Below are 17,619 nucleotides of genomic sequence, written 5' to 3' on the forward strand. Positions count from 1 at the left end.
TGAAAATTTTAAGTCACCAGCCCTCAATAATTCTATAACCCTATTTTGGGTGCCGTAAAAAAATTATAACCCCCTATTTCTGGTCTGAAAATTCTATGACCCCCCTGTATTTTTGGGACCCCCCTTCATAAGAAAATGCAGGCCCCCTAAAACCTAAGTGTAGGCTAAGTACAGTGTGTGAACGCTGCGGATGGATTGTGCACATAGGCCTACACATTGAGTCATGACCGGGCCTTATAATAATTTTATAACCCACTATTTTTGGTGTCAAAAAATTATGACCCCTATTTTGGTATAAAAATTCTATCCAGTATATTCATCGGACCCCTTCCAAAGAAAACCGGCAATCCGGTCCCCTCATCAGCCTTCACTGAGAGTAGGAAAATGGGTCTTTGGGGAAGGCGGATAACTGGATAAAGGGCTCCGCCCCCAAATCTATGATGTCATCTGATTATATATTCTACTCTTTCAGTGGGGTCAGGAATATAAGAACACGGTTATACAGCAGCAAAACAGTTTTTGTTTTCATTCATTCAGGTAGGCGATGGATCGGGGTGCTTAGAAGGAGGTCATGACTATTAATAAGTATGACGTCAGTGTGAGCTTAAGTACACGTCGAATGTCATTCACGCATGGAATTGTTGATCTATAGACCCTTCACAATCAATAGTTTACTGTTTAAAGATTAAAATAGGCACGATTTGGACCGTGACTTTTAATTACTATAATTATCAATTATTTATTATTTTCTTTATTTTGAAACGAGTGCTAATATAATAATGCAGTGGTGTTCATTGTTTGTGTCTGTTCAGCATCGAAGATAAAGTCTAGTTAGGGGTGGTGCAAGAATTATGTGTACCCCCCGGGGGGGTGAATTCTCAAAATGGTCTGCCAAAAATCGCTTGCCCCCCCCTTTGGCCGTGCCAAAAAAACTTTGCCCCCCCTTTCGACGTGCCAAAAAAACTTTGCCCCCCTCTTTTGACGTGCCAAAAAATCTTTGCCCCCCCTTACACATGCAAGATTTTGGGGAACCCGAATTTAAAACCTTAAATTGTCTTAACATATAATGCGAGCGCAGCGAGCAGGAAATTTTGCATATTTGAATGTGTTCGTAACATTTTCCTACGCCTTTTTAGGGCGTAATATAGAAACGGTGCCCAAAATATCTGTACCAAAAATTGCTTGCCCCCCCCCCTTTCGACCTGCCAAAAATCGCTTGACCCCCCCTTTCGACCTGCCAAAAATGCTTGCCCCTCCCCTTTTGGCCTGCCAAAAATCTTTGCCCCCCCTATAATTCACCCCCAGGTACACATAATTATTGCACCACCCCTTAGGCCTAAATAAATAAATAGATCAAAGTTGAAAATGGCAAATTAATGCAATTAAAATGTAATTTAACAGAGAAAACATCAAATAAAAATCAAATAATTAAATAATTTTCAATTTGGATGCAGGAGGGAAATAATATATATTGTGAAGGGTCTTATTAATCGTCATAAAATTATGCCCTTTTAGGGGGCTATGACCCCCGGGCAATACCCCTTCCCACCACCACCACCACCGATACACCTTACCCCTAAACAGGCTAAAATTGTATTGAAATCAGTCTTTTTTGAATAAAATAAACACACTGTGGTCATCTTATTTTTCTTCCAAAATTTATGACCGTGTATATTTGCGATCACCCCCTTCCGAAGAAAATGATAGTCCCGTGCATCATAACCCTGAGACACATTTCCGACTCAACTACTACTAGGAAGGCCTATGTATAATAGTCTAAATATGAATGAATGATTATCAATAAATTAATTAATAAATTAATTAATAAATTAATGAATAAATAAATAAATAAATTAATTAATTTAATTAATTAATGCATTCATTCATTCATTAAATTAATTAATTAATGCATAAATTAATTAATGAAATTAATTAATTAATTAAATTAATAAAATAAATTAATTAATTAATGCATTCATTCATTTAATGCATTCATTCATTAAATTAATTAATTGATTAATGCATTCATTCATCAATTTAATTAATGCATTTATTAATTTAATTAATTAATGCATTTATTCATTAATTTAATTAATGCATTCATTAATTAATTTAAATTAAATAATTAATTAATGCATTCATTTAATTAATTAATTACTTTTTAAATTAATAATTAATGCATTCATTCATTCATTAATTTAGTTTGTAATCATAATCTTAAACAAATTAATTAATCAATTATGTCTGATATTGTATAAAACAACTTTGTAATCATAATCTTAAACAAATTAATCAATTAATTAATTAGTTAATTAATTAATTAATTCATTCATTAATTAATTTGTTTAAGATTATGATCATAATCTTAAACAAATTAATTAATTAATTAATTAATTTGTTTAAGATTATGATTACAAACTTGTTTTAAACAATATCAGAAATACAAACTTTCTGATACAAGGCCTTTATATGTATTTACTACTAGTAGGCTATGCAGTAGGCGTATAGGAAAGAAAGAAGGAAAACGGTCGAAAAGAAGGAATTAAAGAAGGAAACATGGAATGAAAGAATGAAACAAGAAAGGAAAGAAGGAAGGAATGGTGGAAAGAAGGAAAAATGATGGAAAGAAGGAAGGAAAGAGGGAAGGAAAGAAGGAAGGGAAGAATGAAGAAATAAAGGAAAGGTAGGAAAAAGAAAAAATGGAAGGAAAAAAAAGGAAGGAATGAAGGAAGGGAATTAGGAATGAAAGAAAGCAGGAATGAATGTATGAAATAAAGAAGGGAGGAAAACGAAAGGAAAGAAGGAAGTTAAGAAAGATGGAAACATGAAGAAAATTAAAAGAAGAAAGGAATGTTGGAAAGAAATGAGGAAGGAAAAAGGAATGAAAGAAAGACAAAAGGAAGGAAGCTGAGAGGAAGCAAATAAGGAAGGAAAGGAATGAAGTTGTAAGGAAGTAATGAAGGAAAGAACAAGGAAAAGAAGGATGGAAAGAAAGGAAGGAAGTTGGATGGAAGGAAAGAAAGAGGGAAGGAAAGAAGGAAGGAATGAAGGAAGGAAAGAAGGAAGGATGGAAAGAAAGAAGGTAGGAGAGAAAGGAAGGAGACGGAAGGTAAGAAGGAAGGAAAAAGAAAGGAAGGAAGGAAAGAAAGAAGGGATGAAGATAGGAAGTAAAGTGGGAAGGAAAGAAGGATAAAGAAAGGAAAGAAAAAGGAACTAAAGAAAGGAAGGAATTTGGGAGGAAGGAAATAAGTTGTAATGAAGGAAGGAAAGAAACATGGAGAGCAGGAAGGAAAGACGGATGGAAGGAAAGAGAATGGATGGAAGGAAAGAAGGTATTGTATTAAAATAAAGGAAGAAAAGAAGGAAGGAACGGAAGAAAGAAGGAATGGGAAAAATTAATGACGGAAGGAAAGAAGGATTGCAGAAAGGAAGGAAGGAAAGAAAGAAAGATGGAAGGAAAGGAGGGAGGAAAGAGGAAGAAAAGAAGAGAAGAATGAAGAGAAGAAAGAAGGCAGGAAAGAATGAAGGAAAGAAAGAAGGAAAAAATACAGAAAGATGGAATGATGGGAGGAAGGAAAGAAAGAAGTAAGGAAGGAAGGATGGAAGAAATGAAAGAAGGATGATGAAACAAGGAATGGATGGAAGGAATGGTGGAAGGAAAGAATGATGGAAGGAAGAAAGGAAAGAAGAAAAAGCAGGAAAAAGGAAAATCCTTTCTTTCCTAACTTCATTCTTTTTTCTCTCTTTCTCTCCTTTTTTCTTGTGTTAATTCCATCTTTCTTTCATTCTTTTTTTTCTTTCTTTCCTACCTTCATTTCTTCCTTCCTGCTTTCCTTTCTTCTTTCCTTCGTTCTTCCCTTCTATTTGTCCTTTTTCCTCCCTCCGTTCCTTCCATCTTTCATTCATTCCTTCTTTGCTTCCTTCTTTATTTTCTTCCTTTCCTTTCTTCATTCCTTCCATTTTCCCTTTTTCCCATTCCTTCTTTCCTTCCTTCATCCTTTCCTTCTTTCTTTCCTTCCTTCCAAATTCCTTCCTTTCTTTCCTACCTTCTTTCCTTCCATCCATCCTTTCTTCCTTCCGTCCTTAGTTTCCTTCTTTCTTTCCTTCCTTCCTTCCAACTTCCTACCTAGTTACCTTTCCTTCCTTGTTTCTTTTCTTATTTCCTTCCTTGTTTCTTTTCTTATTTCCTTCCTCATAACTTCCATCCTTTCCTTCATTCCTTTTTTCATTCATGCTTTCTTTCCTACCTTCTTTCCTTCCTGTTTCCTTCTTTCCTTCCCTTTTCCTTTCTTTATCCTTCTTTTCTTCCTTCTTTACCTCCTATCTTCATTCCGTTTTCCTTCATTTTTTTCTTTCCATCCTTCTTTCTTACCTTCATTCCTTCCTTCTTTCTGTCCTTCCCTTCATGCTTTCTTTTCACCCTTCCTTCATTCCATCCTTCTTTCCTTCCTCCTTTCTTTCCTTCCTTCTTTCCTTTCTTCATTATTTCTTTCCTTCCTTCATTATTTCCTACCTTCATTCCTGCTTTCTTTCCTTCTTCCCTTCCTTCATTCCTTTTTTCCTTCCATCTTTCCTTCATTCATTCGAGATTAATTGAAGGAGTGAATGAACAAGTGACTGATTAATTTTTTTCGATGCACGGATAGATCGAATAAATAATAAACATATAAGAAAAGCAATAAACCAGGGATGTGCAATAGGCCTACAGATTACATTTACTTAAATAAATAAATAAATAAATAAATAAATAAATAAATAAATAAATAAATAAATAAATAAATAAATAAATAAATAAATAAATAAATAAATAAATAAATAAATAAATAAATAAATAAATAAATAAATTAATTAATTAATTAATTAATTAATTAATTATGAAGTAAATAAATAAATAAATAAATAAATAAATAAATAAATAAATAAATAAGCAATAAAGCAATCTAGTTTGTTAATAACATTTTTACCACCCCAAATAAAAACTAACTAACTAACTAACTAACTAACTAACTAAGCAAATAAATAAGCAATAAAGTTTGTTAATAATTAAACTTTTTGAATGAAAACATTTTTACCACCCCAAATAAAAAATAATAAAAAATAAATAAAGCTATTTAAATAATTAATTCATTTAGTCAATTAATTACCTAATAAAAGAAACATGTTGATTTAGTTTTGGGGCATAGGCCTATGCCTAATTGAATTACTAGCATAACATAACATATACATAACATAACATAACATAACATAAAATTATATCCTTTATTATTTTAATAATGACATTCTGAATACGAGGAATATCATTCCGATACACTCACACTGACGTCATACTTATTAATATTCATACCTCCTTCTAAGCACCCCGATCCATCGCTTACCATATACCTGTCACTTTGGACACTGTCATTTTTGATCAACCAGTACTTTTAAAGCGCTTACTCTGAACAGAAAAATAACAAAATGGGACAACAAAAGCAGGTTACTATTGAATATTGGTAAGTTGTGAAGGTCATACGTCAAGCTGTAATAGCGGCAATATCGTGTTTGACGGCCCACTGTTTTGCCGCCAAAATTTGACTCCCTAGCTTACTGAAAATTAATCAATAATATCTGCGAGCTGTATAAACGGATGTTTTTCTGTCGTGCGCGGTAAAATACAAAGACGAGAGATTGCGTAGTTGTGCAAGTGAAATTATGTAGGGTCTAACATCATCAAGCTTAATATATAATCGTGTTTGGCGGCCCACCTACACGCAAATAATAGAATTTTCCCATAGGGTGGGCCGCGAAACACGATTATATATATAGGGTCGAACATCATCAAGCTTAATATATAATCGTGTTTGGCGCCCACCTACACGCAAATAATAGAATATTCCCATAGGGTGGGCCGCCAAACACGATTATATATATATAGGCTTTCAACAAGCTAAAACTAAAATAAGTCCCGTCCGGAGGACGAGAAAGAGGGTTTCCTTTGGGGGATAAATTACGCAGCAAAAGCGGGTTTAGAAGATTTTATGGGGGCTATAACAAGCTTAAACTAGAAAGAGCGGGAACATTTTGGCGGAAACTTAAGTTTTAAAAAGGCGGAAAATTATAAAACTGAACTTGGATCATCAAGCTTAATATATAATCGTGTTTGGCGGCCACCAACACGCAAATAATAGAATTTTCCCATAGGGTGGGCATGAAACACGATTATATATATAGGGTCGAACATCATCAAGCTTAATATATAATCGTGTTTGGCGGCCCACCTACACGCAAATAATAGAATATTCCCATAGGGTGGGCCGCCAAACACGATTATATATATATAGGCTTTCCAACAAGCTAAAACTAAAAATAAGTCCCCGTCCGGAGGACGAGAAAGAGGGTTTCCTTTGGGGGGATAAAGTTGCAAAAGGGGGCTATAACAAGCTTAAACTAAAAAGAGCGGGAACATTTTGGCGGGAGACTTAAGTTTTAAAAAGGCGGGAAAATTATAAAACTGAACTTGGATCATCAAGCTTAATATATAATCGTGTTTGGCCGCCCACCAACACGCAAATAATAGAATTTTCCCATAGGGTGGGCATGAAATACGATTATATATATAGGGTCGAACATCATCAAGCTTATATATAATCGTGTTTGGACGCCCACCTACACGCAAATAATAGAATTTTCCCATAGGGTGGGCCGCCAAACACGATTATATATATATGGGCTTTCCAACAAGCTAAAACTAAAAATAAGTGCCCGTCCGGAGGACGAGAAAGAGGGTTTCCTTTGGGGGATAAATTGCAGCAAAAGCGGGGTTTAGAAGATTTTATGCGGGCTATAACAAGCTTAAACTAAAAAGAGCGGGAACATTTTAAGCGGAGACTTAAGTTTTTAAAAGGCGGGAAAATTATAAAACTGAACTTGGATCATCAAGCAATATATATCAGTGTTTGGCGGCCCACCAACACGCAAATAATAGAATTTTCCCATAGGGTGGGCATGCTAAACACGATTATATATATAGGGTCGAACATCATCAAGCTTAATATATAATCGTGTTTGGCGGCCCACCTACACGCAAATAATTGAATATTCCCATAGGGTGGGCCACCAAACACGATTATATATATATAGGCTTTCCAACAAGCTAAAACTAAAATAAGCGCGCGGCCGGAGAGCGAAAAACAGGGTGTCCGCTGGGGGGTTAAATAGCGCAGCAAAAGCGGGGTTTAGAAGATTTTGCGGGGCTATAACAAGCTTAAACTAGAAAGAGCGGGAACATTTTGGCGGGAAACTTAAGTTTTAAAAAGGCGGGAAAATTATTAAACTGTTTATTCTATGACACTATAATATATTGTGATATTGCTCAACAATAAACCGTTAAAAATAGGCCTATATCATGCCGTCACAAAAAACAGGCCCCTAGCATGATTAAAATAATTATAAATCAACGCAATATAACTTGATTTTGCCTTTATTCCGTTAAGACTGTAACACAGAATATTGCTGTATGATTAAGCCAATGTAGGCTGCTTTGAAATCATTCCTAATTTTTACATTTATTCCGTTCGGTAGGTACGGAATAAAGCAAATTAATCAACTGCGCTTGAATTATTATTACCTCTAAAAATATCGTATAGGCCTATAATAATATCTCATACCATACCGGCACTAGAATGTCAGCATTATCATGTATAATCAACAAATATTTGCATATTCCGTTATTACTGTTACATGCTTTGACTTGATACCATGTTTAAAAGTTGGGAAATGACACTGATTCGATTTATTCCGTAAAAGAATAAGACTGATAATTAAAAAAGCAATTGCTTTAAAAAAAATATTATTACAGACAAAATTTTGACGGAATAAATTGCATACTTCATGCTTAGGACTACTTTGATTTATTCCGTTATTACTGTAACATGTTATGACTTGATACCGTGTTTAAAAGTTGGGAAGTGACACTGATTCGATTTATTCCGTTAAAAGAATAAAACTGATAATTAAAAAAAAACATTTTTATATTATTAGGCCTACAGACAAAATTTTGACGGAATAAATTGCATACTTTATGCCTAGGCCTACTACTATGATTTATTCCGTCATTTTATAGCCGACACGCGACAATAACAGATTTATCTGCATAATTTTGACGGAATAAATGGCATGCCATAGTATAGGCCCTCTGGATTGCTATTTATTCCGTTAAAAACCCGAGTTAAAAACGCATACGTTTACAAAATGTACTGGATGATGAACCTATAACTATACGATTAAACAACGGAATAAATGCTTTTCATTTTTACCGCTCCCAATTTTGTTTTAATAGGCACAGTAGGATAGGACAATACAAGAAAGAAAATGCTCTCAAAGACAAAAGCAACACTGGCAAACTGTATTTTATTTCATTTTTTTTTAATTTACTGTAATTTTCACCAAGATACATTTCTACACATTAAATATAATATCTTACCAAATTTATTAACAAGATTATAGGACAAAACAGCAAGAAAACATTAAACAATTCAAAAACATCATCATTTTGGCTATTTGCGTATAGTGCGACCAATTTTCAGTAAGCTAGGGGGTCCAACTTTGGCGCCAAAATAGTGGGCCGTGAAATACGATATTGCCGTAATAGCTGCCTGTGGGTTGGTAAGCTTACCAACCATGCTTGCCAATCTAATGGAAAATTTCGGAAATGTTATTACACAATGGATTTAATGGTTTAAACCATATTGTAACAAACTATCATTTCCATAAAAAGTAGATTAGTATTTCTTTTCCATAAACTGTTAGCTTTTACTGTCAGATATGTCCCCTTAAGGGATCTATTCTAGAATGAGCGTTTATGGTAGGTATGTTCATAAAATTTTGAAGTTCAATATTTTTAGCTGAAAGTTCTTTCATTTGAAAGAGAATCAAATTACCTAAACAATAAGGGGTCAATCATGTTTCTAGTGCATATACTTTTGAAGTTACAGACAAAAATAGTGTCACCAAATTGTCCAAAATTTTGTGTGTGAAATTGTGACAGCAGGCACATGTACAATGTACACTACTGTATGTGACCCCAGATGACCTCCTATTCTTTACTGTAAGAAATCTGTTTTGGATGGTCTTGATTTACACACAAATTGCTTTTGAGCTAAATCGAGTGTCGACTTGGTGGAACATGGATTGCACTATGTGATAGTTTATGAATCCATTATTATCCCAGTACCAACATAAGTCAACATCACTTAGGTTTTGGTTGTCAAAATTAATTTTTAGTAATTTTTTCCATTGAGCCCCACAGTAAAGCCATTTTTGGACCGTACAGGCACATTCCACTTCCCTATGGACGAATAGCGCCACCTATAGTGTGAGATGTGAGCCTGGCTATTTATGGCGTTTCGACAGTATTTTTTGTGGGACATGAGTGCACCTCAGACGTATCAAATTTCATTCTGAATACAAAGCATGTCTTTCTGATATCAAATAATGTTCATTTTTTGAAATTCACGATATAATACAAATTTTATGACAAATTATTAAAATTTGATACTTTTCAAATTTTTGATATAAACACCTCAAAAGAAATAAGTCCCCCTCTGAACATGTCGTCATAACATTGTAAGGTTTCATTTTGTACCAACAAAACTAACTTTGAAATAATTATATGACTGTTTACTAAGTGCTGTGTGAAAAAGAGAGATTTAAATGACTTCAGGGCTGAATGAGCCTAAATTGAAGGCAAAAACTGCCCTTTTCAAAAGTCACAAAGTAGGCCTATGCTTGTCACAAAAGTTGATTCATGGCTTGTTACTAATGGAAAACCCCATGTGTTTGAGTGCAGTTTAAAATCCTCACCAAGTGAACATTTACTGTAATGTGTATCGATTCTTGATCAATCAGCCATGCAAATCCCCTTGGTGCAGAGTTCAGCACAGTGAGTTGTAAAATGGTCAGTTCCATTCCTTGTCCCAATACGCCTTGCAGTTAACAAGCATAGGCCTACTTTGTAACTTTTGGAAAGGGCACTTTTTGTCTTCAATTTAGGCTCATTCAGCCCTGAAGTCATGGAAATCTCTCATTTTCACACAGCACTTAGTAAACAGTCATATAATTATTTCAAAGTTAGTTTTGTTGGTACAAAACGAAACCTTACGATGTTATGACGACATGTTCAGAGGGGGACTTATTTCTTTTGAGGTGTTTATAACAGTCCTCGAAATAAATTTTATAAATCTAATGATATATTCTTAAAGTGTATGTAGCTGGGAGGAAAAGCCGACGATCAATTGAAAATTTTGACCTTTCATATTGAAGATATGGATTTTTTTCCCCAAAAAGACCTATTTTTTTTGGTGTTTTGGGGAAAAAAATCCATATATCTTCAATACAAAAGGTCAAAATTTTCAATTGATCGCTAACTTTTCATCCCACCTACATACACTTTAAGTATAAATCATCAGATTTATAAAGTTTACTTCAAGTACTGTTAAATATCAAAATAACAATTTTTAATGATTTGCCATAAAATGTGTATTACATTGCGAATTTCAAAAATCAAAATTATTTGATATCAGAAGGACATTCTTCGTATTCAGAATGCAATTCGATATGTCTGATGTGCTCTAATGTCCCACAATAAATACTGTCCAAACGTTCATACCCCTTAGTTAACTTAAAATTTTTAGCTGTACAACTGAGGTAAAACTAAAAGTAAAACAAAGTAAATTTTCCAGTGATGTCTCCTGATATACATGCATGATAATCAGGGACAGGGCTCTACTTGTACACACGCCCGCACGCCAATGGCGTGTACTTTTGCTGTCGGGCATGTAACTTTTTAAAAGAGGATGTTTAAGGGGGTACTACACCCCTAGCCAATTTTTTGCTTCTTTTTGCGTGTTTCTCAAAAATTATAGCGCATTGGTGACAAGTAAGATATATTATAGGGGCAAGGACTACAACTACTGCACTGAAAATTCAGCAACTCAAGGCAAGTAGTTATTGATTTATTGATCAAATATTGGTTTTCCCTCATTTTTGACTGTAAGGGTCGGTTCATAGTGTCTATTCAAGTCGAATATTCGACTCAATACTTTTTGTGACGCCAAAATATATACGACAACGAATAAAATATGAGTTGAATCGGCTTTAATATCGCGCAACTGATAGCGCTATTGATTTATATGAAATGCTCGAGGTCACCTGAATATCGTTCGACGAACGATGATTTCAAAAATCCCCAATGAAAATTAAGGGATCTGGAATGAGCGTTTTGAGCGTTTCGACAGTATTTTTGTGGGACATGAGAGCACATCAGACATATCGAATTACATTATAATACGAAGAATGTCTTTCTGATATCAAATAATTTTCATTTTTGAAATTCACGATATAATACAAATTTTATGACAAATTATTAAAATTTGATATTTTTCACATATTGATATATAACAGTCCTCGAAGTAAATATTATAAATCTAATGATATTTTCTTAAAGTGTATGTAGCTAGGAGGAAAAGCCGACGATCAATTGAAAATGTTGCCCTTTCATATTGAAGATATGGATTTTTCCCAAAAAGACCTAATTTTTTTTTGTTTTTTTTGGGGAAAAATCCATATCTTCAATACAAAAGGTCAAAATTGATCGTCGGGTTTTCATCCCACCTACATACACATAAGTATAAATCATCAGATTTATCAAGTTTAATTTGAGTACTGTTAAATATCAAAATATCAATTTTTAATCATTTGCCATAAAATGTGTATTTCATTGCGAATTTCAAAAAATCAAAATTATTTGATATCAGAAGGACATTCTTCGTATTAAGAATCCTATTCGATATGTCTGATGTGCTCTAATGTCCCACAATAAATAGGCCTACTGTCCAAACGTTCATACCCCATCCCTTAACCTGCCCAAATACGCCTGGATAGTTCCAAAATGGCTGATAACGAACTGAAAGAAAATGCTATGGGCGCACACCACTAAATAATCTTCCCATTGAAATACGTGTAAAAACACCGGTTTTCTTTGCTCATTTTGAGGCCTTTTGGGCTCGTTTAAATTTTTTTTATGATGACCAGTCGATTGTAAATCGATGAAAGTTTAACATATGTTTCAATGTATAGGGGTCCTTATTGTCCTTCCACCTCGTTTTCCCGCTACGAGGCCGCGAACAGCGCCCTCACTGTTTTTGACATGCTCTCAAGACTGCAAACCCGATTCTGCCATTTTTTTAATTCGCGGACCTATTTTCTCAATAATTATAAAAATGCGACTTAGTGGTGTGCCCCCTTATTAGTGCGGTACAAGCGTACCCATTTTTATATGATATGAAAGTAAAGGAAAATGCCTGGCAGGCAATAGCATTCCAATGCTGTAGTGATGGTAAGTAATGTTTTATGCAAATAATATGATATTTAGGCTTACAAACATAACCTTAATGTACAAGTGAATGTTTCCATATTAACGTAGCTCTATTTAAATCGACTGATGCAGAAAAAAACTCCAAATTCAGATTTATGCCTCCACCCGGTTTTACATAAATAATGTTTGGCCCCAGTTCTAGGTCCCCATATGCATCTGCCCCTGGCAGAGGATGTGAGGGTCTGGGGTGGTAAATCATTGGTTATTGATATAAAAATGCGTTTGCCATGGAGGTTCACCCATTTTGTCATCTTTTCCGCACTAGCGGAATTCTTGACGCTTTTGGCACCTATAGGCCTAAACGATGTTATTTTGGGCGGAATAAAGATGTAATGCGTTGTTATCAGTCAAATTCATAACTATAATTAATAATTAAGAGGGCAAAATAAGTAATATGTAGGAATGGATATATAGCGCTTTGCAATGAATATCATCATAAACTTTGCAGAACAACCAAAACCACAAGCGTTGGTACCCTATCATTGCGTGCTCTTTTATAAGATAAATTCTTGTTTATTTCTATAATTTGTGAATCAGGCATTAAAACACACTTAGGCCCTAGCAATGTAGGCCTACACAAGTTTGGAACGAGACTTTTATCTTTTGACGCCAGTATTTCGGTCAAATGCCAAAATTGATTGCTCAATGAATCATGAAATGAGAGCAACCGGGAGAGCAATACTACTTTGATGATACCGATCTCAAGTGGATATCAGCCAATGAAAAAAGTATTCACCGGAAATATATTTGTGGTAGTTGAATTTTGTTGAACTTCGACAGATATATATTTGGTGGGTCACCGTCAAATGGTGGTCTCATATATAACACTTGTGAGGGCTGTCATATATGTCGCCGCTTCAATCATATCTTATGATATTTATTTATTTATTTATTTATTTATTTATTTATTTATTTATTTATTTATTTATTTATTTATTTATTTATTTATTTATTTATTTATTTATTTATTTATTTATTTATTTATTTTTATTTATTTATTTATTTATTTATTTATTTATTTATTTATTTATTTATTTATTTATTTATTTATTTATTTATTTATTTAATTAATTATTTATGTATTTATTGACTTATTTATTGACTTATTTATTTTTTATTTATTAATTTATTTATCTATTGACTCATTCATTTCTTGATTTGCTTTGCAGTTGAAACCTACAAGAAGGTATGGGTCAACCTCCGCCTCCTGGTTTTTGGCATATTAGAAAATATCAGTGTTTCAGAGTACAAATTTCACAATGAAAGTAGTAGGCCTCTAGATCTTCTTCTGCATCTTTCTCTTCCCCTTTTATCTTCTCCCTTTAGTCCCTTCCCCTTTTCTCTTCGCCCTTCCCCCTTTTCTTCCCTCTTTTTCTTTTCTTCTTTCCCTTTCTCTTCCCTCTTTCTTTCCTTTTTCTCTTCTCCTTCCCCTTTTTCTCTTCTTTCCCCTTTCTCTTCCCTCTTTTTTCTTCCCTCTTTTCCCCCCTTCCCAATTTTTGACTCTTCTTCCAGGTTTTTTTTGTCCGGAGAGTCAGCTTGCACCCCCTGCCCCCACTGGTTACGCCACTGCTCCTATTTAGACCCATTTATACAGACATTAAATCATGCCAATAGTTCAATGGAGTTTACCTATTATGATTTTATTAATTCGTTAAAGAAATTCTCTAAATTTTGCTTACCTTGGTCAACGGGCAATACTTGTTAACAGTCGGGTAACGCTGTGAATTGTAGAAATATATCTTTCTCCGGTTCATAGTTTTATATTCGCCAAGATATATTTTGGCGCTTAAAACGTATTGAAGCGAATATTCGCCTTGAATATTCACTTTGAACCAGCCTTAACTCCACAACTGTTGTCTGTGCTGAAATAAAATTTCCAATGTAGCAGTTGTAGTCCTTGCCCCTATAATATACATATCTTACTTGTCACCAATGCTCTATAATTTTTGAGAAAAATGCAAAAATAGACACAAAATTGGGCAGGGGTGTAGTACCCCCTTAAAGGCATTCCCATTTAACCCAATAGGGTTTCTGACCTTGGTATGTCTGGCTTTAGTACACATGTGGGACAGTTGACCATACCTTGCATTGGGATTGTGTGCAAATATCTGGTGTTTTCATCCTTTTATTTAACATTCAAAACATTGAGACTTATGAATAAAATTAATGCAGTGGGACAATATAAATGTTTCCTGTAAGAAAGTCAAATATAAGTTATAAGTCTCAACTATTAGCTTGTTGGCAGCGGATTTAAATTTACCATTTTGTGTGTGTGGCAATGGGGACTTTGCCTTTAAAATTAGGTTATATTGATCAAATTTCCCAATCATAGTGCATTGTAGGAATGCCTTAAAGCCTCCTCTGGCGTGAGGCATTTTGACCCTCAATAAGTGTGCAACTTTTTGAGCTCTTCACGTGAAATTGTTCTACTTTTGCACCATATGGCGGCTGGCCCCTTTGCTAGGGATGTTCATAAACTTTTGAAGTTTAATATTTTTAGCTGAAAGTTCTTGCATTTGAAAGAGAATCAAATTACCTAAACAATAAGGGGTCAATGATGTTTCTAGTGCATATACTTTTGAAGTTACAGACAAAAATAGTGTCACCAAATTGCCCAATTTTAATTTTGTGTGTGAAATTGTGACAGTAGGGAGGTATGAAGTTACTCCATTTCCGGAGGTTCTGCGCCCGAGCGCAAAACCTCCAAAACCGGAGGTTCTGCGTATAACGTGCGCAGAAACTCCGTTTTTGGAGGTTTTGCGCATGGACGACAGTGACTATTATTATAGTTAATAAACCACCGCAGCGTGCGCAAAACCTCCAAAATCGGAGTTTTTGCGCCCGTCGCAAAACCTCCGATATTGGAGTTTTTGCGTATCAATTATAATAAATGTTTAAACATGCTTAACTTCATTACTTTTAGTATACGCAAAACCTCCAAAATCGGAGTTTTTGCGCCCGTCGCAAAACCTCCGATATTGCCGTATTTGCGTAGCGCAACTAGTATGATAAGATGGTTAAACATGCTTAACTTCATTACTTTTAGTATACGCAAAACCTCCAAAATCGGAGTTTTTGCGCCCGTCGCAAAACCTCCGATATTGGAGTTTTTGCGTATCAAAACTAATATTATAATGAATGTTTAAACATGCTTAACTTCATTACTTTTAGTATACACAAAAAATCCAAAATCGGAGTTTTTGCGCCCGTCGCAAAACCTCCGATATTGGAGTTTTGCGTATCACTGAAACTAATGTTATAAAAATTGTTTAAACATGCTTAACTTCATTAATTTTAGTATACGCAAAAACTCCAAAATCGGAGTTTTTGCGCCCGTCGCAAAACCTCCGATATTGGAGTTTTTGCGCATCAAAACTAATGTTATAAAAATTGTTTAAACATGCTTAATCTTAATTACTTTTAGTATACGCAAAAACTCCAAAATCGGAGTTTTTGCGCCCGTCGCAAAACCTCCGATATTGGAGTTTTTGCGTATCAAAACTAATATTATAATAAATGTTTAAACATGCTTAACTTCATTACTTTTAGTATACACAAAAATCCAAAATCGGAGTTTTTGCGCCCGTCGCAAAACCTCCGATATTGGAGTTTTTGCGTATCACTGAAACTAATGTTATAAAAATTGTTTAAACATGCTTAACTTCATTAATTTTAGTATACGCAAAACTCCAAAATCGGAGTTTTTGCGCCCGTCGCAAAACCTCCGATATTGGAGTTTTTACGTATCAAAACTAATGTTATAAAATTGTTTAAACATGCTTAATCTTAATTACTTTTAGTATACGCAAAAACTCCAAAATCGGAGTTTTTGCGCCGATCGTAAAACCTCCGATATTGGAGTTTTTGCGTATCAAAACTAATGTTATAAAAATTGTTTAAACATGCTTAACTTCATTACTTTTAGTAGTAGTATACGCAAAAACTCCAAAATCGGAAAACCTCCATTTTTTTAAATTGAATATATCGGACCCCTTGAAACGTCGATAATGTATTCAAGTCATTACAATTGAGAACTCTTTTGTCGGTATATGTGATGCAACCTCATTGAAACCTCAATAATATATTCAAGTCATTGCAATTGGGACATCATTTGTCAATATACGTGTGATCTGCCGACAATAAACACCGCCAATGAGTTTCCTATTTGGCTTATCTTATAGGAGAGTAAGACGCTCTTTATGGGATTAGCTTATAAGACGCTCTTTATGGCAACAATTATTCCTACTTTACCCAAGGTTATTTAGGATAAGCCAAAGTTTATCGACGTTCTTTTGAATTAGTCATTCATGCAGCACTTTTAAGTTTCATGAAAGTTTTGGCAAATATAAAAAGAAAGGGGAAATATTGTTAAGATTTAACCCAAAAAATAATGATAAAATAAAGGATAATAAAACATATTTCAAGTTGAATTAAATGGTGGATTTGCGTATCCACACGAATAGCATAATTATATATTTAAACTTCCGAAATGTAATACTTTTAAACATGCTTAATCTTAATTACTTTTAGTATACGCAAAAACTCCAAAATCGGAGTTTTTGCGCCCGTCGCAAAACTTCCGATATTGGAGTTTTGCGCATCAAAACGAATGTTATAATAATGTGTAAACATGATTAACTTCATTACTTTTAGTATACGCAAAAACTCCAAAATCGGAGTTTTTGCGCCGGTCGCAAAACCTCCGATATTGGAGTTTTTGCGCATCAAAACTAATGTTATAAAATTGTTTAAACATGCTTAATCTTAATTACTTTTACTATACGCAAAAACTCCAAAATCGGAGTTTTTGCGCCGGTCGCAAAACCTCCGATATTGGAGTTTTTGCGTATCAAAACTAATGTTATAAAAATTGTTTAAACATGCTTAATTTCATTACTTTTAGTAGTAGTATACGCAAAAACTCCAAAATCGGAAAACCTCCATTTTTTTTAATTGAATATATCGGACCCCTTGAAACGTCGATAATGTATTCAAGTCATTACAATTGAGAAATCTTTTGTCGGTATATGTGATGCAACCTCATTGAAACCTCAATAATATATTCAAGTCATTGCAATTGGGACAATATTTGTCAATATATGTGTGATCTGCCAACAATAAACACCGCTAATAAGTTTCCTATTCACCTTGGCTTATCTTATTGGAGAGTAAGACGCTCTTTATGGGATTAGCTTATAAGACGCTCT

The 17,619-nt window shown here is 34.2% G+C and overlaps 1 protein-coding gene across 1 annotated transcript in view; it reads left to right on the top strand.

Annotated features, from left to right (window-relative positions):
* Window positions 1–3,274: 3,274 nt before the first annotated feature.
* The window catches only part of LOC140163486 (migration and invasion enhancer 1-like), a 28,323-nt gene continuing 13,978 nt past the window's right edge, over window positions 3,275–17,619 (top strand). The window contains exon 1 of the mRNA XM_072186803.1: window positions 3,275–3,332. Within this exon, the coding sequence (XP_072042904.1) occupies window positions 3,275–3,332 (58 nt within the window). The remainder of the gene's footprint in view (window positions 3,333–17,619) is intronic.

The sequence above is a fragment of the Amphiura filiformis genome, chromosome 1 (assembly GCF_039555335.1).
Source record: "Amphiura filiformis chromosome 1, Afil_fr2py, whole genome shotgun sequence".
NCBI classification, from domain to species: Eukaryota; Metazoa; Echinodermata; class Ophiuroidea; order Amphilepidida; family Amphiuridae; genus Amphiura; species Amphiura filiformis.